The sequence below is a fragment of the Sinocyclocheilus rhinocerous genome, unplaced genomic scaffold, assembly GCF_001515625.1.
Source record: "Sinocyclocheilus rhinocerous isolate Xijiao unplaced genomic scaffold, SAMN03320098_v1.1 scaffold584, whole genome shotgun sequence".
Classification (NCBI taxonomy): Eukaryota; Metazoa; Chordata; class Actinopteri; order Cypriniformes; family Cyprinidae; genus Sinocyclocheilus; species Sinocyclocheilus rhinocerous.
Window position 1 is genome coordinate 3,745,640 of NW_015630348.1, and position 24,278 is coordinate 3,769,917.

The following is a 24,278-nucleotide window of genomic DNA, read 5'->3' on the forward strand; positions in this document are numbered from 1 at the left end:
TATATATATATATATTTACTATACATATATATGTAATGCATAGTGCTTATATATCACAAATATTGTTGCATCTAGAATTAAATTTTTCCTTACCTGAGTCGCTGTTTTCAGAGCCTGAAAAGAAAAAAAATACTGGCTTTACAAGGAAGTGATTTCTCATGTCGAAAAATGTTTCAGTCAAACCGTAACAATATAACCATTATGTTACAATGTTAAATGTACAATATACAACAACTAAATCCTCAGTTTGTTTTCCTTTTGATCCAAAGCATTATAAGATGATACTTACAAACAACGCTCAAAAGCAGAAGAACATAGAAAAGTCTCATATTAAAGATGCGTTGATGTCCAATTCTAAGATAAAACTTGAAGCCCCTCCTTTTTCCACTCTAGTTTAGATGAAAAGTTTCATAGCATCACATGACTATTAGCTGTATCAGAGTAACATAATCATTTCTGCAAATCTAATAATAATAATACATTTTTTGTATGACACTAATAACATGCTATTGCTCAATGTGCTAAACATAACCCTAAAGTTCTGTGAATGAAAGGCATGTTTTTAATGGTCACTTTGTCAAAGGACAGATCAAAACCACAAAAAGGAGGAGTGTTCTTTATGCCTTAACACGAAGGGCATTTTATTTTTAGATGTACAAAAGTATGATATGCATCTGCTGCATGGTCAAAACCATGTAGCACAGCACAAAAAGACCACAAACACAAAAACACCATATAAATAGAAACTATAAGACTCAATATAGATTCCTCTAAAGAAAATGAAAATGAAATTCTCATTCCTGTCTCAGATGTTTTCTGTTTATTCTTATACTAACATTGGTTAGTATGTGTATGATGCAAATCAATACTTTTAACTTTTAATACTTATAATTTAAAACAGTATTTTTCTAGTAATCCAGTCTGAAATGCAATTACCATAAAAAAAGTATGTTTAAGTCAATTCAAAGAAGCACTTGAGACACTATCAATGCTAGTCTCTCTTTAAATGCAATGTAAAGCATTTTATTAGCGCTTTATTTTTAGAGTATAGACAAACTATTGTGGTGTGGCTGCTAAACCACTGACAAAAACAGCATAATTTTACCCACTATATTCACAGACAGAAAAAAATTATCAGCTGTTCCTGTTGCATGCTTTCAAGATAAAAAGCTTGAAAACATGCAAGATATTGATCTATCTCCACACACACACACACACACACACACACACACACACACACACACACACACATACATACACACACACTTTGAAGACCAATGAACTGAGAGAAATTTAGAGTAATCAACTTTAGTTAACCTTGCAATTATCACATTAAAGATGCCTACAGCTTTACATCTCTACTTGAAATTTACTTGATTTTAGTTTGAGCTCAGAGACTGTTTTATAAAACATTTTTGGTGAAGTATTAATAGTACTTCAAGGCACTATTATTGCACATTGAGTGGTAACACTAATTATGGCCTCTAGATGGCAGCCTAGCCTTTTCTTCTCTATATTACCCTACAATTGTTTTGGCAGGTACTGACATTCCCTTAATTCACACAATTGATTCATTACATTTAAACAGTCTAACCCCTTCTCTTTTTTCTTTTAAAAGTTCAACTGTCCAGTGCTCAGTTAGCGCTCACCTCTGGGGCGTTTAGTGTTGCTGGAGAGTTTTTCTTGCCTGTCATCCACAGGGAACACAGAGGAAACAGCCTTAAGAACTGTAGCCCCCACTTTGTAACCCCATCCGAATATTAATACCCATCAAATCCTGCTGGGAATATTTCCCTCCTTTCCTGGTGTCGAAAAGAATAACTTGATTTTCTCATTGCATTCCTCAGCCTGTTGAACTAACAGTGGTCTGAGGCCATGTTAGGGAGGGTGAGGAGAGTCAACAGCCACTGCGGTGGCATCCAACGCTCAATTCCCACAGAAAATACGCAAGCTTTTGGGGGTCAAACTGTAAACGCATGGGGGAAAATAAAAAAAAATATTTATTTCTTGCAAAAATATCATTAAAATACACTTACATGAGCACCAAAGTAAAAATCGCAGCATGCAGTATCTCAGATAAACATGTTGTCACATTTATAGATTTTAAAGAGATTTGTATATCGGCTCACAAGGGGTTTCTAATGACCCTGCTGACTAGCTTTTGGTGGAGTCTTAAAATATATTATCATCAAACAGCAATGCCATGTTTACAGCTCATCTGTAAGTTGAAATGATACACAATGTGTTTGAAATAAAATAGCTTCCTCGACTGTAATTAGCAAACAGTGAGACTGAATTGACAAAGAGAGATCGTACGTTATGTAATACTGCACTCATCAGAAAGCTGAGCTGAATACATACACACAAAGTACCTTTTAATGGTAATACAACAGAAGCCCTTACCCCCTTTCCATTTAGTCATCCATCTATTTTCCCTGACATTTCCTTGCACCATTTCTTCACAATATAATAAACAAAAACAAGAAAAAAAACACCACATCTTTGCTAATTTACTGACAGAATACATTGTAAACAGGGCCACCAGTATGCTTAACACAGATCATCACAGTTTCTCCAAATATAAAATATTTCCGCTCTACTTCCTGTGTAATGCTTGGCTTTTGAATAGCAAAAAGGTCCAAGTATTGTTCTTGTATTGTTAGCACTTGCTCGGGTTGCTTTGATACAGTGTTAATTGATTTTGAACTCCGAAGAACCTAAAGGAAAACTGAGGTCCACTGCAGCTCTACTGAGTGTGAGACATTTTCCTTGACCTGAGACATTTCAAGGTAAATGGGCTCCATCAGAACAGTACGGTTGTGGTCCTCGAGTGGTGGCCCTTAGCTCATGAGAACAGAGGCAGCAGCATGGGTTACCTGATGGTAACCTGTTAACACTGGTAATGGAAATGCTGGTGTACTTTTCCCTCCATGTGTGCATGGGAATGTGTGTGGGTGTGAGTGTGCATGTCTGTGTAGACCTTGGTATAAATCTTTGGTGGACCGCTGAGAGCTGGGGGCCCCATTCCCATTAGTCTCTGGTTGGGCAGGTCAGGGTTGATGCCGCTGGCCGTGCTGGGCTCCTTGTCTGGAATGTGGTGGTCTCGATAGGTTGTCGGCCGGGGAGGCAAAGCGCTCTGGCGTCTGCGGCTGTGGCACAACCAGAGCACGATGGCTCCTACGATGAGCAGGGCAGCAGCTGGGATCCCAATGATCAGCGGCCAGGGAAGACCGGGGCTGATGTGGCGGGGAATGACGTCCTTATCCACCTTGGGATCTGCAAACAAACAGAGGCAATTATTTACTTCTACACTGGGAAAAAAAAATCTGGTAAAAATGGCAGCTTTGTTTGCTATAACTTTACCATAAAAATATGCTAGCAACATTTTAGGTTTTACAAATTAATCGTTAAAATAGAGTAAAAAAACAATAGCTATCTATCTACCCATAATATAGATATTTAGATATATAGATATGACATATTCTGTGACAGCTTTTGTACCTTTTTTCTTTAGAGTGAAGACACATAGTGCCATACAAAAGCTTGACACTAAAATAATCCAATAATCATTTATTTAACAACTTAAGAAGTAACATAAACCCTAATGTAACTAATTAGAAAATTAGAACATTTTAGGAATGTTAATTTACCTGGCTGTTTTTCAATTCTAAAAACTACTTTAACAATATTTCACTGTAAAATACATGAAAAGTTAGTCCTTCACAGTATATAGTAAGGGAATTTAGTGAACCAATTAACAGTTTTTTTACAGTCTTATATCATGAATGTTATGATTATTTTACAGTAAATATTAGTGCTGTAAATCCACCTAGATCTGAGGGAGAATTCCAGGAGCTGACCTGAGAGAACGGTGAGGTAGGCGCTGCGAAAGCTGTAGCCCATGGTATTCGCTCCTAGACAGATGTACATTCCAGCATCCTCGTCGCGTGCCTTGACAATGGCCAGCTTGTTGAGGTAGGAACCGTCAGGTCTGGACCACACGTCCCCAGTGGGCAGCACCACGAAGTGCTGGCCTCCTACCTCCAGCGTGGAGTTATAACGCCCCTCTGTGCCTGGGTCGACTCTCTTCAGCCATTGTATCACAGGCTTTACATCACTGTGGACTTTACATTGGAAGGAAGCTGTTCCACCAAACTCCACAGTCGTGTTGACAGGATGGGTACCTGTCAGAATGGGCTTGGAGTTGGTACGCTCTGTGAAGAAAACAAACTGAAAACTTAAAAGCAGTCTTAATATTTTGTCTAAACTAACATAAGATTACTTATGCATATCACATTTGTAACTGATTATGGTGTAATGGTAAACAGAAACAGTGGCTGGAATCATGGCATACTGAATACTTATTGAGTCGAGGTGCTAATGCATAACATAAGTTCAAGTCTGGCCCGCAACATTTTTTGATAAATTTCTTCATATTCTACTAATCCTTTTCTGTCATCTTCAAACTATCCATATCAATAAACATTGCAAAACATTTTATAATTTAAAATATATATTTGTACAAGATTTAAAAAATGTATTTATATTTTATTTTATATAATTTATAATATGTATAATTGTTTATTTATAATTTATATATTATTAACAAATATATTCAAATATATGTTATATATAATTTAAAATACTGAATGTAATGGCAAAGAAATGCTAAGAAATAGGCTACAGCCATTCATTTTTTAAGAAAAAACATTCACAAAAAATATACTGTAGATTTAAAATTAAGTCCAACATATTTAGACAAGCAAGTCTTTGCAAATCTTTGCATTGGATAACAAAATACCAAAATTATTATAAAATATTATTATTACTATTATTATTATTAAAAATATAGCAAACCACAAAAATTAATTTGTTAGGTTTAAAATGATAAATGAAATAAATAAAATGTAAAATATATATTATTATTATGTCAATTGATAAAATTCTATTTTAACAAACATATTCTATTGCTAAACTATCTTTGGCTTCCAAACTCACCAATTACATCCACTTTGTAGGTGGCATTGATATGGCCAGCTGCATTGGAGACATGACAGGTGTATTTGGCACTGTCCTGAGGCTGCAGGTTCTTCAGAGTCAGTGTCCACTGTGGTCGTTTACTCTGGTGAGGGCTGGGCAGCTGGCTCTGGTCCTTCCACCATGTAATGACGGGTGTTGGATTGCCACTGGCCAGACACTTGAGACGCACCGAGCTGCCGACAGGCTGCTCTAGCACACGCCTGCGCATCTTTGTGGGCTGAGTGAAGCGTGGCTTCACTGCAGAGGAAATAAAACATTTACAGCATGAGGTTACGGCTGGATGACAAAACATATTCTGTTAGGTAGTCCCACAGCAGTGATGAAATGAACTGTTTTAAGCTCTTTAAGGACGCGGGCACAGACACGGCCCATGCTGATGACCTCATGCGTTGAGTAACGTGGAGTGAAAGATGAGGAGGGTGTTTATCAGATGCTTACCCCATGGCTCTCCGGTAGGGTCCTGCAGGGTAAGATCTGCGTTAGGTTCTGCTGCGTCTGGCGGAGGCTGGTTCTGAGTCACAGCTGCATCATCTGCAAGACACGATCCAAAGTAATGAATCATGAGAAATATTTGTTGTTTTGATATTCATCATGCTTCAACATATGCAGATTTAAATAATCAATGGGAATTGTGGAGGAAACAGATTTTTAGAAATGAATCACTGTGCATTTCTACCTAACTGTAACATTGAAATATAAAATGGCTTTTAAAGTATTTAGAAAATTAAACCTAATATAAAAAAATGCATGAATATCTTTGCATTGGATAACAAAATCTCAAACAAAGTGGTGAACTGACTTTACATAATCATTGAAAAAATCTCAAAATAATGTCTGGGAAAAAATGCAGTATTGTTTCCAGTTGCCACTTACAATATTTTTAAATGTGACTTAAGTGTTCAAAACTGTCAAATTTTTTTTTAATAAGATGTTCTCTAATGCTGAAAACCTTTAATACTAACATGTAAAAATATTTTATATTTTATCTATAAAGACTTGCTGACAAATGATTTCAGGCAAATCTCTGCTACTCAGGGAGCAATTGAAATGTCAGCTTGTTTCAGTGTTAATGGATTCAATTCAATACGAAAATGTTTCATTTTTTAAAGCATAAGTGAAACCACTGAAACTCGTTTAAGCACCCCAGTCGAACTCGTCAATTGAAAAGTCCTCATGATCTCAGGCATACTTTAAAGGAAAGTTTAGATATTGGTCCATAAATCAGCGGTCAGATGTTTCTCTAGCAATATGAGCTCTTTCATCTTCATACCCGCTATTAATGCCTGCAAATGGTGTCATGTAAATCATGTTGAATGAGCGGGTCAATGCAAAGGCCAACACTTGGTGAGATTTATTTGCAGTGCTTTGAGAGCCAACAGAACCCCTCTGTGCCGAAAAACGAGCGATTTCACTTGGAGATCAGTGGACTGTGAGGTGTGTGAAGTATTTTGTGTTTTGTTTCGGAACCGGTGACGTTTCAGAACTCCATGGGAACGATAACCAGGCCGAACCGACGTATTATTTTAGAGGGCTTTGTGCGCTGGGGGTGAACAAACACTGCTATATTGTTTCTTCTCTCCGGTTTCCACACTGTTTAAGACACAACACCCTGTTGACTTAACCCTGGACAGGAAACCAATTAACTGACTTTAACCTAAACTGTGCAGACAGAGCTGAGAGCCCTGCTTTGTTTGGGATGAATTTCTCTGGCTTGGCTCACGGGAATGCACAGAGAACCCTCTCACTTCCCTGAATCCACAGCAGACGGATCGTCGGCACACACAAGTGTGTACATGAACCCAGCACAACATCTTTATGTACACAACATTACTTATTCTGAGCAATCCCAAATCAACAAGCCATGAATCAACACTGGCAACAAATGGTTCTCACATGGCTAGGTGATGAAACTACTTAATAAAATGCCTTATGAATACTTTCCATAATTCGGTTCAGCCAGCGTCATCAGTGCTTGGTACAGCTAGTACTTCACTTAGGAAGAAAAAGTGAAACCAAACATCATATAAGGTTGCTGTTCCCCCTTAAATGACACAGAGTTTAAAGCCTACAGCAGTGTCACTATGATTGGTACCAATATTTGGATACCATATACATTGCTTGGTGTTATTATAAAATGTAAAATAAAATTCTATCAATAAATGGTAAAAAAAAAACTTCCAGTTGCTACCATTGGTTAGTAGATCTTTTTAAAATGCTATACTTAAAAAAAAACAAAAAAACATATTCTTTAAGTGCATAAAATATACATAAGAAAATAGTTTTTCGTTCAAATAAATGATAAAAATTTGGGGTGAGAATTATTTTTTCATGTTTTTGAAGGACGTCTCACACTCAAAAAGGCTACATTGATTTGATCAAAAAAAAAAAAATGCAGTAAAAACAGCAATATTGTATTTTTTTTATAATTTTGATTTGATTTATATTTTAATATAGTTTAAAATAATTCCTGTAATGTCAAAGCTGAGCTGTTTTATTATCATTTTTAATTCTTTCATATTATTTTTTTCTTTCATTTTATTGTCATATGTTTTATTCTGTCCAAAAAATAAAATAAAATAAAATAAAAAATCGTACTGATTTTGAATCATAGTGCATGTCCACATTACTGAACAGGACGATCAGCTAGGAAAGCCTTCAAACTCTCTGTCTCTCTTTCTATAGTTTTTGCTGTCCCGAGGCTGTGTATAGCTGCTTTGGAGTAAAGCACTGCACCTTTGTCCCTGCTAAGCCTCATATGCTGAGCACAGGCCTTGCATGTTCAACACAGACAACCAGGCCAAAGCAAGCAGAAGTGTTTTCACCAGGCTTCAGTCCATTGTTACCTTTGGCCCTGGGGTGCAGGAGCAAAAGTAAGCCGTTGCCGCTCTATTCAGCAGCAGCAGAGTGGAATCAGCGGAGCTTTATGTGGACTAGAGTAGTCTTACTGAGAGCCCGACCCCAGACTCCCTGTTCTCTGGTGTGTGAAGGGTTGAGTTCTCTAAACAGGTGTCCAAAAAGACAGCTTCCTGACAGGGCATTCCTGTATGGCTTTATGGGTATTACTATGCATGCTTCTCATGGGATCAATTCACAGTTCACCTACTCTCAGTGATGTTTTTGCACCATTAGGACAGGAAAATAGCGGAAAAGGAGCTCTGAAGTTTTGAAGGACAGGGGGCTCCTTTTCCTCTGCAGCCCCATAGAGATACATTCAAAGAGGGGGCTGCTTAAAGAAGGAGGGTTTGGTCCAGAGAGGTCCACATGCAGCCCCGCAGCTCAACTTACAAATGATCTTCATGTGGACTGAGTGTTAATAAGGCTCACATATTATTTTTTCCAACCGGGAAGAAGTTGAAAGCTGTGCCTTCAAAAAGGTTCATTCTCCATTCATACCTGTGTGAGCAAACATACATTCCTGTAGATCTGTCATGGAGAGCTCCACATGCTTGGAAAAAAAATCAAAGCAAAACAAACATGGAGTAGAAAGCGGACTGAAACGTTTCTACTGATTTTCAGCGACATCTAAATAAAATAAACATCAAAGGAAAAAAGGCCTCGTTACCTTTTTTTCAATCAAAGACGTAATGAAGATTAAAGATTGTGGAGAAACTTACTGAGTCGTTTGGCTGAGAGTGATGCTGTGTTTTTAAGGTTATAGCCTATCACTAACTAAAACCATGTCTGTTCCTGTAAATCAAAGGAAAACTCTGCCAATGCTGTTAACTATAGTGGGATTACAGTGCTCACGAAGTTCCATAAGGATGGAAAAGGTATGAACTGATCGGCTACATGTTGCACTTTTGAATGCTTTCCAGTTCTTTTGAGCTCTTCCAATCATTTTGTTCTTGATGAAAACATTAAAGAGCTCTAATCTTTCTTGAAAGAAGCGTGGTTATGTGTTTTCATGTATTCAAATGTATTCAAAAATACTGGAGTGAGATGAGAGGGAAATACAAAAGAATAGACTGAGCTGTTATAAAAGCAAGTGCTTATTCTTGCCAAAAAAAAAAAAAAAAAAATTCAAATCAGATGGGTAATGTAGGTAAGCTTTCATGCTTTTAAGCATATGATCTGGTACCTCCATTTTTGTTAGCTTTACACATACACCTCATTTCAGTTTGTATATTTGGCATATCTCTGTGCGCTGACTGAAGAGGCAAATTAGAGACTGTTGGTTGATTCACAGCAGGGAAAGACAGAGAGAAGCAGAGGAGAAAGGGTAATTAGAAGTCTCCTTGTATCTTTTATAGGGCCATAAGTGGTTTGCAGCAACAGTCGTATGGAGACCCGGGAGGAAATTGGCTTAACCTAATGTGTCCGTGTTCTTTTCTTCTCTGTTGTGAGTGGAGTGGGCCCAGAGCATCCTGGAGTGGGCCCGTCCCAGCCTCTGGCCCCTCTAATGAGGTGGATGAAAGGCCCTTTAATATGGCTCTGATGAAGATGGGTAATTTGCATCCTTTTAGTTTAATTAAAACCTTTGCTCCCCCTGCAGCTCAAAGAAGGCTCAGTTGTACGCCATGAAACCAAAGCAATGATGTGATTAGGTTCTGGTTTAAACTGCACATAGAAGGAAAGGCAGGGTGGGCATGAGATGCATCATAAAATACTAGTCAAAATATTTAGTGCATTTACTGGATGCTATAATTTGACATAAAGTGGGGTCTAAACGTCTGAGAGCCTTTTTTCAATGTTCTAGTTTAATATTTTTTAAATGCAAATTATACACTACTGTTCAAAGTTTGGGGCCAGTTAGATTTGTTTTTTTCAGCAGGGATGTATTAAATTGATCAAAAATGACAGTAAAGACATTATAATGTTACAAAAGATTTCTATTAAAAAAATGCTGTTCTTTTGAACTGTATAAATATCAACAAAAATATTAAGCAGCACAGTGATAAAAATAAGAAATGTTAGCTGAGCACCAAATCAGCATATTAGAATGATATTAGATCATGTGACACTCAAGGCTGGAGTAATGACAGCTTTGTCATTAAAGGAATTTTAAAATATATAATAATACAGAGAACACATTTTAAATTGTAATAGTATTTTACATTATTACTGTTTTTATTGCATTTTTGAAGGCTAGAGTAATGACAGCTTTGTCATTAAAGGAATTTTAAAATATATAATAATACAGAGAACACTTATTTTAAATTGTAATAGTATTTTACATTATTACTGTTTTTATTGCATTTTTGATCAGATAAACGCAGCCTTGGTGAGAATAAGAGACTTTCGTTCAAAAACAAAATCTTACCGACCCCAGATTTTGGTAGTGCATACAATTTGAGTTTCAGAATTACATTTTTCATATTTCCCCCTTTTTATTTAATGACAGCTAGTCATTCTAGTGACCAAGAAATAGTGCAGAATCTTAAACATTATCATATGAAATGAATAAGAAATATTCCTTTAAGTTTTTTTTTTTTTTAAACATTATTAACCCTAGATTTTATACTTTGGACTCCATTATAGGTTTGAACTGGTAATCTAAAAAACTAAGTATCTAAATAAAGGAATGATGAAATACAATCAATATTATTATATCAAACTATAATTATATTTACATTAAATCTGCAGAAACTGTTTCTTTGGCTTACATTTTCATCTTCATTCCCTTATCATCTGTTATTTTATGCCCTTGTGCTGCTAAACTTACAGAGTGTTGTTTCTCAGTTATGCTTCTCACTTCTCCGCCTGAACTCACTCTTATGTGCCATTTCAAACTCTGTATGTCTCTCTGTTCAGCTTAATTTCATGTGAGTCGAGACTGGTTTCAATTCCATCAAGCATCCTTTCATCGTTCCCTTTTTTCAACCATGTCTTTTCTTCAGCTACTCACAAGCATGAATTAATTTGTGTCCATATGTGTTTGTTCTTTGAACTTGCCTGAGCTTATTTCCCTACAATGAAAGAAATAAAACAAACACGCTCTTGAGAGCCCAAGTTGTGAAGCTCCGTGTCACATTACAAGTAATCAAAATTACGAATTACATCAGTGTTAGAGAGACACATGATCAAAGTAGGGCTTTAAAAGCATTTTGGTTGGTTCTTATCATACGTTTGACATCAGATAAATACATTCTACTGTATTCTTCTAGTCTAGTTCTTAAAATACTAATAGTTATTCTACAAAATGTGTGCCATTTGTGTCTCTCATATACATCTGTGTAAAAAAGACTTCACCCTGCATATGAAAAATATCCACAATGAAAACAAAATACATGAAAATAAAAGCTAGTATTTAGCTAAAATCTCTCTTTATACTTTAAGATTTTATATAACTTCCTTGTCCAATTTGTGTGTTAACCCTGTTACATAATATATATATCTTTAACTTATATTCACTTAATTATAAAAATCGATAAATAAATTGTTTGTAAATCACTTAATCGTTAATCACTTTATGTTTTCTTATGATTGCCAGTAGGGTACAAACCATCTGAATTATTGAAAAGGAGTACCTTTTTGAAGCCATAATATTATGTAAGGACAATATATATGTACGCACATATATACAGTTGAGGTCAAAAGTTTACATCACCCTTTTAGAATCTGCAAAATGTTAATTATTTTACCAAAATAAGAGGGATCAAATTAAATGAATGTTATTGTTTATTTAGTACTGACCTGAATAAGATATTTCACATAAAAGATGTTTACATATAGTCCACAAGACAAAATAATAGTTGAATTTATAAAAATGACCCCGTTCAAAAGTTTACATCAGTTACATCAGTTCATGCATGGTTTTTCCTTCTGGAGCATCAGTGAGCATTGGAACCTTCTGTAATAGTTGCATATGAGTCCCTCAGTTGTCCTCAGAGTGAAAAGATGGATCTCAAAATCATACAGTCACTGTTAGAAAGGGTTCAAATACACACAAATGCTGGAAAACCAAAGAATTTGTGGGACCTGAAGGGATTTTCTGAAGAACAGCGGGCAGTTTAACTGTTCAGGACAAACAAGGGACTCATGAACAACTATCACAAAAAAAAAAACAGCTGCGGATAACAGCTGCGGATTATTCAGGTAACAACACAGTATTAAGAATCAAGGTGATGTAAACTTTTGAACGGGGTCTTTTTTTTATTTTTTATAAATTCAACTATTATAACATTTAGCAGATTCTGAAAGGGGGATGTAAACTTTTGACCTCAACTGTGTGTGTGTATATATATATATATATATATACTGTATATATTAATATTTATCTTAAATTATTAAATTATTTGCATATAATTAATTAATCAATCAAAATATTGTAAGCAACTTATCAACTGCAAAAAGTGCCTGTTTTATAAAATGACCCAGTTCGTGTTTCTTCCCCCTTGGACTGTTTAAATAGGAGAGAAGCATTTCCCAAAAGAGGAGCTGTCGTGGAAAATAGACGTAAATCAGACTAAACATAAATACTGCAGCAGTGAGGCTGTTCTCCATTCAGACCAGCAAATGAGTAAACGCACATCTATTGGAATGGAAAAGAGCTTGTGTAAGAGTTCAGCTGCGGGAAAGCTTATGAGCAAATCATCTCAAATGAATGAACGTCAGTGCTGTGATTCCCACTCAAGCCAATCCTGGCCAAGGTGGCATGACCCAAAGACTGGAAGGCATATTCATGCTGTCCCAAACGTGCCGCCCCTCCCTTATCCCACCTACCGTGTCCCTCCGCAGTCTTGGGTTGGCTTACAAGTGTAATTTTGATACAATTATCCATTTAGGTGAGGAGGACGCTGGCTAAACTGCAACACATGTAACCCGTGGCCTGCAAACAAAGAACAAAAGGCCACTGCTGGAAGCTCTCCACCAGTCCCCTCATAAAACAGGCAGCCCAAACCACCGTCTGAGTACAAGCCACAGTCTCCCTCCGCTGCGTCCGTACACAGTACGGCCTCCTATACGATAGGTGAGAAACGCAGACAAGAGGGAGCCAGTGCCCGGCAACCAGGACTCTACAACAGTGCAATTGTGAGCAGAGTCTGTTACTTTTGGAGGCAAACTCGAGATCTTCTACTCCACTCACAGATTCATACATCCAACATAAATTTAAACAATATAGACAATTATGTTGCGGAGAAAAGCGTAAGATCCCTCGCCCTGGACTCCTGCAAAGCAGAGCTGTGAGAAAACAATGCTGGCAGTGTGTGGAGCTCTTTAGAAACAGCAGGGGTGCAGGTTCTGGGACCACTGCCGGGGAAAGAGGGAGAGGCCCAGGTGCTGTGGGACATTTTAAAGTACAGCGGTTTATGACACAGAGACTGATTTGACTCCCTAACACATCAGTAAATGTGAGAATGGTCAGCGTGAGATGGTGGTGAAGCATTTCTTCTAACACCTTCTAGTAAACAACACCTTCACTGTGACCTTTAAAGCCCAATATGCCATTCTTACAAACCCAAATTCCCAGAGTTCCCTGTGCCAGATTGCAAAAAAGCACCGAATATGTGAGCAACATTGGAGAGCAAGTTAACGATCCTATTAAAATGCCTTAAAGCTGTAAAGCTGCGCTAATCTCTGTCTATATTTAAAACTCAAGTTGTTGTTCTCATGTACAATTGCAGACATGATTTAAAAAAAAAAGTGTTTCTATTTACGCATGTGATAAGCACAGAGACTTTTCTGTGACTGTGGTCAGGAAAAACTGAAGGCTAAAATTATAGCTGTTACCTCAGCTTAGGTTTACTGCCAACTGATTACACCAAGCCATCAACTGCCTGGTTTGATAGGGGCAGAATATCAACTAAAAGCTAAAATTACGCTTTCATGAGGAAATAAGTGGGGTATAGATTGCACGCACATTAAAACATGAGGGCACGGTTCTGCCCATGCTTGCCGTGAGTGCAAATCCTGCTGCAGATTAGAGCTGCACTGATGACAACAGGTGCTATTGAATGTCACCAGATTCCTCTCTCCTGATACAGTCAGTCCTGGCTGGAGTTTCCCTGTTGTGCTTTTGGTGTACATTAATTTACATTAAGTAGCTGCTTAAAAGGACAATTGTGCTTTTGCTGTAAAGTTGCCAAAACCCTCCTTAAACAATTTTATTATTACTTTCACTAATCAGTGTTTTATGATTTCATAAAATCAGTGTCAGATTTTCTGAAAATTCTGCTAATTAATTTAACCATTCATTTTCATTCATGTCATTGAAAACAGCACACAAGAGCTCAATAAATAGCAATAAATAAATAAATAAAGCTAAATTAATAAAAATGATCATGATTAATCATCAAATTATCAAAATTCTAACAGATAGAAAAAATTGCTGGCAATGATGAAATATGAAAGAACTTGTAAGATGTTCTCCTCAAATGCTTCACTATTTAAAGATGAAAATGTCAAATTAGAGATGTTAAAATTAACCAATTTTGTTTGAAGGACACCTACAGTAGTTTTATTTAAAAATAAAATATTTGAACTCACCTTTGTGTTATTCCAAAATTAAATGACTTTCTTTCTGCTGTGGAATGTAAAAGATGACACTTTGAAAAATGAAAAATGTCTCAGCCTTGTCCATACAGTATGGACAGTGTCCAAAGCATATAGTCTAATGTTGTAATGTTGCTCTACAGAAGAAAGAAAGTCATACTGTTTTGGAACAACAAAAGGGTGAGTTTTTGGGTAAACTACCCCTTTAACTCTTTAGCTGCAGGGTCCACTAATCTTTATTGAAAAACAATGCTGCTTCTTAACCCTTCTCCGGTTAACTAATAGTGTCATTCCTTTCAGCAAAAATCACAGCTTTAAACACTCAAACACTGCAACAGGAGGGTCTAATGGGCCTTTTGTTCGGGGGATGTTGGTCATTGCAGTTAATGACTTCAGTAAACTCTGCAACTATATTCCAAAGGGAGTGAACCAGTCCAATCTACCATAACTCTGAGCTCCACAGAGCCCTCGGGGACGAAACAGGAAAACAGCAGGCCGCCATCAGTCCCCATACAGGAGGCCCAGAGCAAAGATATAAAGGGGAGGGAGCCAGAAATACTGGCTCAGCCAATTAAGCAGCTGCCTCGCTCAGCAGAATAATCATAATTTGCATCCGCACACTAGTTGCCTCGACTGCCTCCCCAAATGTGGCAAGCTACACAGGAAGAGCCAAGGGCTTCTGGGTCCTCAAGGCCTCTCAACTTCACCGGACCAGTTCAGATTTATGGCAGAGAAGGCGGCAGGTTGTCTCTGTCTCCTCTCCCTGTACAGGAGGTTTTGGCTGGAAACGACTGCCCCACAGTCCCTCAGCAGTCATCAGAAGAACCACACGCTCCAACACAAACCCCTCATTGCCTCACAATAGCTACGTGCCTCTACACCTCATTCTCTTTCTCCTTCCATCCATCCAGGTAGGTGTGTATTCATTTTCTTGCCTGTCAGGTTCTAGTGGGAAAAAAAGTCATTACCCGGGTAAAAGTATGAACTTGGTATTAAATTACGGCCTACATAAACAACTGCAGGTATTGTGTGACGGACGACATGAAGCCATTCTTTGTTCTCTAGATTTGATAATGCAAGACGGCATCAGTGCCATATGCTCCAACAAATGCTAACAAGTCATAAATTTCCATCAGCACAATGCTCTCTTGTGCTTTTGGAGTTAATGTTACGTTCATGAAACCATGCTTGCTCTAAAGTACCTTGCCAGTCATGTCAGTTTTGTCAAATATGATTTGGGAGCAGCTTTACATAAACCCGACTGCTTTCCTGTGCCATAATTAGCCTTTTGAGAGGGCATCTGAAAGTTGCCCTGCTCTTTTTGGATTGCAGTTGAAAGCTCTGCTGTTTTGAGATGCCATATGTCTAGCTGGGCCACTAACCCCCTAAAACACTACCTCAAGCCGTTGTGCGTGTGCAACGGTGCAGGTTTTGATTATGCCTGGATGACTGATGTGGCCTACAAATGCTCTGGGTGAGCAAAAGTATAAAGAACTGAGATATAAAAGGTTGTGGTGTATGGCGTGGGAGGCAGTCTTTACCAATTACAATGAGTGTGAAGTTGAGGGCGAGGCTGCCAAATCCATTGGTGACGCGGCAGATGTACACGCCGGCATCCTCCAGTTCCACTTCTTTGATCTTCAGACTCTGCTTCAGAACCTTGTAGCGACTCCAGCCTGGATTCACGTTCCGCCCATCCTTCACCCACAGGACCAGCGGAGGGGGGTCACCCTCCACCGGGCATGGAAGTCGAACCGTGCGGCCCAGTTTTGCTGTCTGTCTGTCCTCTACCTGACGACTCACCCATGGAGGACCTGGAGCAAAAAACATTGTCTTAAGTAACAGTATAGCATGTGTATTTACATAACAAATAATAACCACATACCTAACATTTGAGCGTAATGCAAAAGTGCACATTAAAGAGGGCATGAACTGAGATAACAAAATCCAATTGATCTTTTGACATATAAGAGGTCACTGTAAATTTGTATAAAAATATCCTGTAAGATTCAGAATCCAAAAATATGTCGTTAGTCTAAAACCAGCTTATAGTTATCTATGCATTTTGGACCTAAATCCAGTCCATCTATGAGGAATGTACGCTGTCAAACATACACACCTATTAGCCATTCATAGCAGTGGGCGTTTACTTCTGAGTCTACAATCTGCCACGACTATTCAAATGGAGTGTTCTGATGAGGAGGGTCAAAAACCTCAGAGAACAGCACAAAATAAAAAACAAAGGCAGTTCATGACCCCTTTAAAATTAGAAATACTGTTTTCTTTATATTTTATTTCTGTATGAAGATAATTTAATAGTTAATACAGCATATATAGTTAATATAGTATATATATATATATATATATATATAGACCCATACATTTATATTTAGTGCATTTTGCTTTAATGCAAATAATAATAATATAAATAATATATAATATAATATATAATATAAATAATAATAATATAAATTTAATAAACAACTTATATAAATATTAATTTCATTTTATTATTAATGACAATTATTAATGTTTTGAAATACTTTTTCTTAATAAAATATTTGTATTTTTGTGGTGCATTTTGCTTTAATGCAATAATAATAATAATACACAATTTTAATAATTGAATAAAAAAGTTTTTACATAAAAAAATTATAATTATTATTTTTGTGAACTTATTACCTATTTGCTTTATATATAACATTTGCTACATCTATAGTATGTAATGTTCCAGTACCAGCAGGTAAAGTTTTCCTTTATTTATTCCTGGCATACTCATGCTATGGGAAAGGTACAGTACGTGAAGATTCATGCGCCCTTGCCTGAAATGTTCCTTTGCCAGTGTTATGGCACAATAAGCACAAAGACAACACTGCCAAAAATGTCATGGGCACAACATTTCTGGCACTATTTTTTTTTCTCCAGCTCCTAATACATCTATCCCCACAAAGAAATATTATGAGGGGGAAAGCTAGGCACAAGAATCTTCTGGGGAATTTCTGTCCTTGCATGCACAAGGTCCTTTTCATCCCCTCCTTGCAGCTTGCGAAGACTCCCATGAGCACTTGCTTTCCATTTCCTCTGCACTGGCGTGTGTGTACGTTGGAAGGCACCTCTCATTCATGCCTGGTACTGTCACATCCTGTTGCTGCTCTATCAGCTGCTGTGAGAACCACCAAGATTATACATTGAAAAATGACACTGACCCTAAATGTACTTTTTCATTCTTTTTTTCCATCTTCCCTTCAAGTCTCTCTGCTGGAGTGAAGTGTTTTCACCTGAAGCTGCTGGTTGCCATCCAGGAAAGTGCCACGAGAACACGCGGGAGGGAAAAGAAAAGGTTGTTTTGGTGCTGGAATTAAATTACAATAAATTCCAGAATGTTAGACTGAGAAGGGCCGAGAATGGCAAAAAAAGTCCTCTCCGGAAATAGAGCAGAAAAAAGATGGAAATGAACATCACAGCTGGAGAGAAGTCCATGTTAGATGAATCATGCACTTAATTTACAAATGTACGTGTATAAAGCTATTGGAGGCTTAATAAACATTTGTGAGGCTTTGGAAAGGAAAACAGTTGTGTGTTTATAATGAAGATGTAATGTAATCGGTGGGCTCCTTGAACAAACGGATCTTTTCACCAGCAGAGAGGAGATGGATTGCATGGACCATGTGAGATAGATCTAATGAACCATCAACCTGGTGGCTGAATGAATAGAAAAAGAGAGGGTAACTCTTAAATGTTTGCTTAAGGATATTAAAACAACCTGGTGGATACCATTGAGCAGAAGCTGAAATATCTCATTGCCTTTCCGTCCACAGGCCACGCTTCACACACAGCATACATCACGCACATGATAAAGAATGCATTAGAAGAAAGATGTGACTCAAAGAAAGCCTGGGACTGTCATTTAAAATTGCTTCCTTCCATCATGCTTGCTAACTATTTGTCACAGAGCCGTGTCTAAGCTGTCCGAAAAGCTTTGATGTGAGGCGGAGGGAAGCGTCATACGTGCTGACAGACAAATATTGCCCATAACAGTGGAAAAGACAAAAGATGACTGAGGCCACACACACGCCCCATACAGAAAAAAACATGTCTGGCTGAAGCTGATGGCAGACAGGGTGGCAAAAGAAATCTCCTACACGAGGTGAAAATAACCACACTGTGTGCTGAGAGATTATTTGTCTTTGTCTTTTTAGGCAGAATATGAAGTATTTGAGGTTAAGGTAAGGGTTGGTTGTTTTGCATGCAGAGTACCGTATGCTAAATCACAGCACACTACAACACTTTTGGAGAAGTTGCATCTCTAAGTTCATGCTCTTTGTAGCACCACAGTTATAAATAATATTAAAGCTAACGTTTTTTTTTAAATCTAGATAAACTAGTTGATGTCAGTTATTGACCTTCCCCTGGCCATGGGGACTTGGGACAAAAATGCCCCTGCACAAACAAATTAAATCTATTACGTCTGTTGCTAACAAAGTGAATATGAATAGACAGTGTCGATTGCGGCATTAAATTAAGATCTGCTCATGTTGCACCATATTTCATTTTAGGCGTTTTTACAGTGTTGCGCATTTTAACCAATCACACACATATCAGTTGAGCTTAGGAATGCAATGGCCAATCAGAAGCGTTCAGATGAGTCATCGTTCAAACTCATCAGTTTTGTTGAGTGCGCGCGCGTTCATTGACTGAATTTCAGACTCTTGCGAATTCTCTCATCATAAAAGCGCAGATGTACAATGTAAGTAAGAGATGCATTTAACAGTGTATACAGCTTCAGTGATTATAACGATAGTTTAGTTTTTTTGAGAGTGCTTAAACTTGCGATAGATCAATGTTAGTGATAATGTCACTTTCTATATATAGTTTATTCGCTGTTTGAATAACCGTGGAAAGGAAACGTTACATAATTATCAATTTCTAAAGTTTTTATTAAATTGTAATCACGTTAAATACAAAGTCCCATTAAACATTTTTTTTTAGCCTATATGACACCCATGTCAGGTTCTTGCCTAAAAAGACGGGTTTATGATGTTTAATACATTTGGCTGCTTTTAGCCTTACCCTGGAGTTGGTTCACCCTCCGCTTATGATCTTGCCCACCCATACCTACTACTGTCATGTTGCCTTTCAAGATAAACTACCATTCAAATGTTTGGGGGCAGTAAGATTTTTTTATTTTTTTTAAATAAATGAATACTTTTAGCAGCAAGGATGAACTGAATTGTTCATTTATAATGTTATAAGACATTTATAATGTTACAAAATATTTCTATTTCAAATAAATGCTGTTCTTTTGAACCTTCAAAAATCCTGAAAAGTGTATTTTGGTTTAAGCAAAATAAATAAATAAGCAACACAACTGTTTTTAACATTGATAATAACAAGAAATGTTTTTAAGTAGCAAATCTCAAGCATATTAAAATTATTTCCGAATTATCATGTGACACTGAAGACTGAATTAATTGCTGCTGAAAATTAAGCGTTGCATCACAGGAATAAAAGTACATTTGAAAATACATAAAGTAGAAAACAGCTACTGTACATTTTAATAATATTTCACAATATTACTATATTTACTGTATTTTAATAAAATACATCCTTGGTGAAATAAGAGACTTTCAAAAACATAAAATCTCACCAACCCCAAACTTTTGAACAGTAGTGTACTTCGTTTTGGCATCAGTTTAAAATAAACATTTTCATGCAAACAGATTTAGATTAAGCACCACTAATGTGCACGTCGCACTATTGGTAACATTTATGAATATTGAGTCTCTAGACAAAGAAAATGAGAGCAAGACAAAGACAGCAACAAAGAGAAAGAGAGTCATCATCTTGCGTCCATGTGCAGGCATCGCATACAATGCGTTTTTAACAGACCTCCCAGGAAACACCCTCACCACATTCAAGACAACACTGAAGACAAGATCAATGGACTGATGCTCCATAAAAATGTATACACATTTATTGCCACCCCGACTGTACAATAAATGACTACATTGACATGAATCACTCATTTCTGTCTAGATCTATTGGACTAGACACATGACCAGTTAAATCTCCACTGTCTCCACGTCAAAAAGAAGACCAAACTATATAAGGATTACTAGCTAGCATGCACTCCTTCACTGGCCCGTTTTGTCTCAGACATCTTGATATGGTTTTTTGATTTCTCAAAGGATTTATGAACCGGCCTTACAGACCGCAGTGGAAGTACTTTGAAGCCTGGGCAGCCTCCACAGCTTTAGATGAACATCACTGGTGTCACAGGGAGAGCTTCAAACGGTGCTTGACAGCATGCTGCATGGATAAATGATTAGAATGGAGGAAGTGACATGACCATCAAAGGCCCAGAGAGAGAGAAAGAAAGAAAGAGAAGGCAGTGTGTAAGAGAAGAAGGTGCAGGAGTAACACTGAAGACTTGGATGAGCAGTCCAGGCATGGCAGCCAGTTAACTAACTGCTGCTGTCAAAGGACACGTGTACACAACATTCAGACAGTCCGGCCCATTATGAGAGCTAGAGACCGCGCTGCACATTTCTGTCAGCGTTCCCGGGGATTATTTCAGCTGTAAACCACCCGCCGCTGTTACAAATCTGCTCAACATAGCCTATGACCGCATATTAAAAATGTTTAGCAGGAACTGAATAAAACATGTAATAGCATTTTAGTTCCTGTAGCTTAAAATTGGTGCTACTGACATTAAGTTCATGGGGTTGATTCCTAGTGAATATATATTCTAAAAGACTACTACAAAATTGTTCAATTTGTTAGCATTAGTTAATGCATTAGGCATGAGGAACTAACAATCAATAATACTTTTACTGCATTTATTAATCAAGGTTAATGTTACATGATATCTCTTTTGCTCAATTCAAAATAACAGTTTTCTATTTTAATTAATTTTAAATGCAATTTATTCCTGTGATGGCAAAGCTGAATTTTCAGCAGCCGTTTTTTAAAAGTTTTTAGTGTCGCAATCATTCTAATATACTGATTTGGTGCTCAAGAAACATTTCTTATTGTTACCAATGCTGAAAACAAGTCGTGCTGCTTGATATTTTTGTGAAAACCATGATTTTTTTATTTTGTTTTTAGGATTCTTTGATGAACAGAATGTATTTAAAATGGAAACGTTTTGTAACAATGTAAAAGTCTTTACCATCACTTTTGATCAGTTTATTGTGCCCTTGCTGAATAGAAGTATTAATTTCTTTAACTCTTTACCCGCCAGCGTTTTTGCTGAATATCACTAAAATTCCATGGCCCCCAAAATATTTTGTTGTATGAATATCTGAACATGTCCTGTCTCATATTCTAGCATCAATCATTGTTTTTTTTTTTATCAACACTTGAATGTACTGTAGGTAGGTTTCATAAAAAAAGTAACATTTTGAGCAAAATGCTGAGAAAATCGCATTTTCATCAAATACTACATCTGGATCATATTCAGTAATATTATCAAAGTAAAGATGTACTCCCATCAGTACTCCCAAAGCTTAGACATGCCTTTACCACTTTCTGGATTGACATTTCACTCTATAACATTAGGCAGTTTTCATTTATATGCGGTTAATGTTGATGATCACATTATTTTTCATATGCATATGCTTACATATGAGATCGCTCGTTTCTGTGTCTTCCTGGTTTGTGTTTTTGATCGGCACTTTCTAGACTCATTCAGGAGATGCGTAATAGCGCCCCCTAGCGTATAACAGTGAAAACACAGAACCAGAAAATTCTGTGTTTGGCGGGGAAAGAGTTCAAAGAAATTAAACAGTAGTGTACACATACAGTACTAATATATTTTTGAAATTTCAAGTTGTATAAATTAGTTAATATTTTATGAACGAATAATACGAGTTACAGTTTTTTTTTACTATTTAACTTTTAAAGTTTTCACCATAAGATTCACTTTTAAAGGGGTCATATGATGCGATTTCAATTTTTCCTTCTCTTTGGAGTGTTACAAGCTCTTGGTGCATAAAGAAGATCTGTAAAGTTGCAAACACTAAAGTCTCACATCCAAAGAGATATTCTTTATAAAAGTTAAGAGTTAACCACGCCTACCTAAAACGGCTCGTTCTAACACGCCCCCACATGTCTACGTCACGATGTGGGAAGATTTGCATAACACCGCCCAAATGTTCACGCAAAAAAAGAAGGCGTAACTTTTATTCTACGTCTGAGAAGAGTGTCCATCTCAGCTAGTCTTTGTTTGATTTCAATGCTCTCAAGGAAAAACCGATTAAGACATTGATGAGATCCCATGTGTGCTTTAGCTTTTCTTTCGAGTCTCGTACCGGCAGGGATTGTAGGTGGGGGGGGTGAATGTACAGCGCTCTCTTCCACCTTCGATACCACGACTGAGGTGTCCTTGAGCAAGGCACCGAACCCCCAACTGCTCCCCGGGCGCCGCAGCAAAAAAATGGCTGCCCACTGCTCCGGGTGTGTGTTCACGGTGTGTGTGTGTGTTCACTGCTGTGTGTGTGCACTTTGGATGGGATAAATGCAGAGCACTAATTCCGAGTATGGGTCACCATACTTGGCCACATGTCACGTCACTTTCACTAAATGATACTGTTTTTCAAATTTTATTAATATGATAATATTAATCAAATGTAAAAAACAGTATCATATTCTGTCATCATTTACTCACCCTCATGTCATTCCAAATCTGTATGACTTCTGTAGAACACAAAGGAAAATATTTTAAACAATGTTGGTGTCTCAAAAATATATTTTTTGTGTTAAACACAAGACATTACATAATAAAGGTTCGCAACAACATTAGAGTGAATTTGTGATGACAATTTTCATTTTTAAACCTTATTGTAAAATGTTACCAAATAATCTAAAAAGAAACTACTAGTACTAGTTCTTAGTAAACTGTGTACATCATGCATGTGGATGTTCTGACTTAACACTCTTTTCCTCTAAGAAAAACACAAACAGCACTGGCAGCCAAGCTTCTGCCAGGTCATCTAGAGTTTGATCTACCACTCTCATGTGATCTACACAGCAGCTTTATCTTCTCTTATGGTGAATCTCCTGCAAAAGGGGAGGAGAGCTGCTATAGGACTCAGCATGTGATCAGTGATAGAGACAGATAGACCAAACACTGCAGCACTGGTCTTGGCAATGGAATGTGACTCTTTTATCAGGAAGAGAGATAATGGGCAGAGATTGAGGCCTGATGCTGTTTGCACAGAGCCTCCTATGCTGACACAAACACAGGATTGCAAGGTTCACTTACACCTCTCCCTTTTAGTTCTGGTAATGTGAATGCAGAGCTGTGGTTCTGTCATCGCCACTGCTCACAGTTGTCTCTCTACCGAGTGTAATCAGATCTTGAGCCAGACTTTGTACCTCGACCAACTGCTGCCTCTGGAGCCAAGCTAACTCAGTAAGGCACTGCAGAAGTCTGACATCATGTGTGCGATTCCACACAGACTTCCTTGTGGGTTATGGGCTGCTCTTTGTGCCCTGAAGAGGACACAGAGCAGCTGCCCGTCATCCACTGATCCATTAATTAAATTAAACACAGCGAAGCCCAGGCCGCCTGGTCTCACTTTGTCTTCATTCTGATGACCTCCTGTACATTTTACCAAATTAAGCACCAAGAGGTAGTTAGTTTCGCATTTGCAAATTCTGTTCTTATTTAATTGCTACGTTCAAACTTGAAATGTGCATCACCGTTCAAAACCTTGGGGTTGGTAAGATTTCTTAAATGTTTTTAAAAGGCTCTTATGCTCACCAACACTACAGCTATTTAATCAAAAATACAGTAAAATCTG

The 24,278-nt window shown here is 37.4% G+C and overlaps 1 protein-coding gene across 1 annotated transcript in view; it reads right to left on the reverse strand.

The window, feature by feature from the left end:
- Positions 1-1,982: 1,982 nt before the first annotated feature.
- The window catches only part of LOC107740189 (fibroblast growth factor receptor-like 1), a 32,009-nt gene continuing 9,713 nt past the window's right edge, over positions 1,983-24,278 (reverse strand). Inside the window, exons 3-7 of the mRNA XM_016552534.1 lie at positions 16,014-16,286; positions 5,479-5,571; positions 4,999-5,277; positions 3,861-4,214; positions 1,983-3,276 (exon numbers count right to left, since the gene is read on the reverse strand). Coding sequence (XP_016408020.1) covers positions 2,891-3,276; positions 3,861-4,214; positions 4,999-5,277; positions 5,479-5,571; positions 16,014-16,286 — 1,385 coding nt within the window. The 3' untranslated portion in view covers positions 1,983-2,890. The remainder of the gene's footprint in view (positions 3,277-3,860; positions 4,215-4,998; positions 5,278-5,478; positions 5,572-16,013; positions 16,287-24,278) is intronic.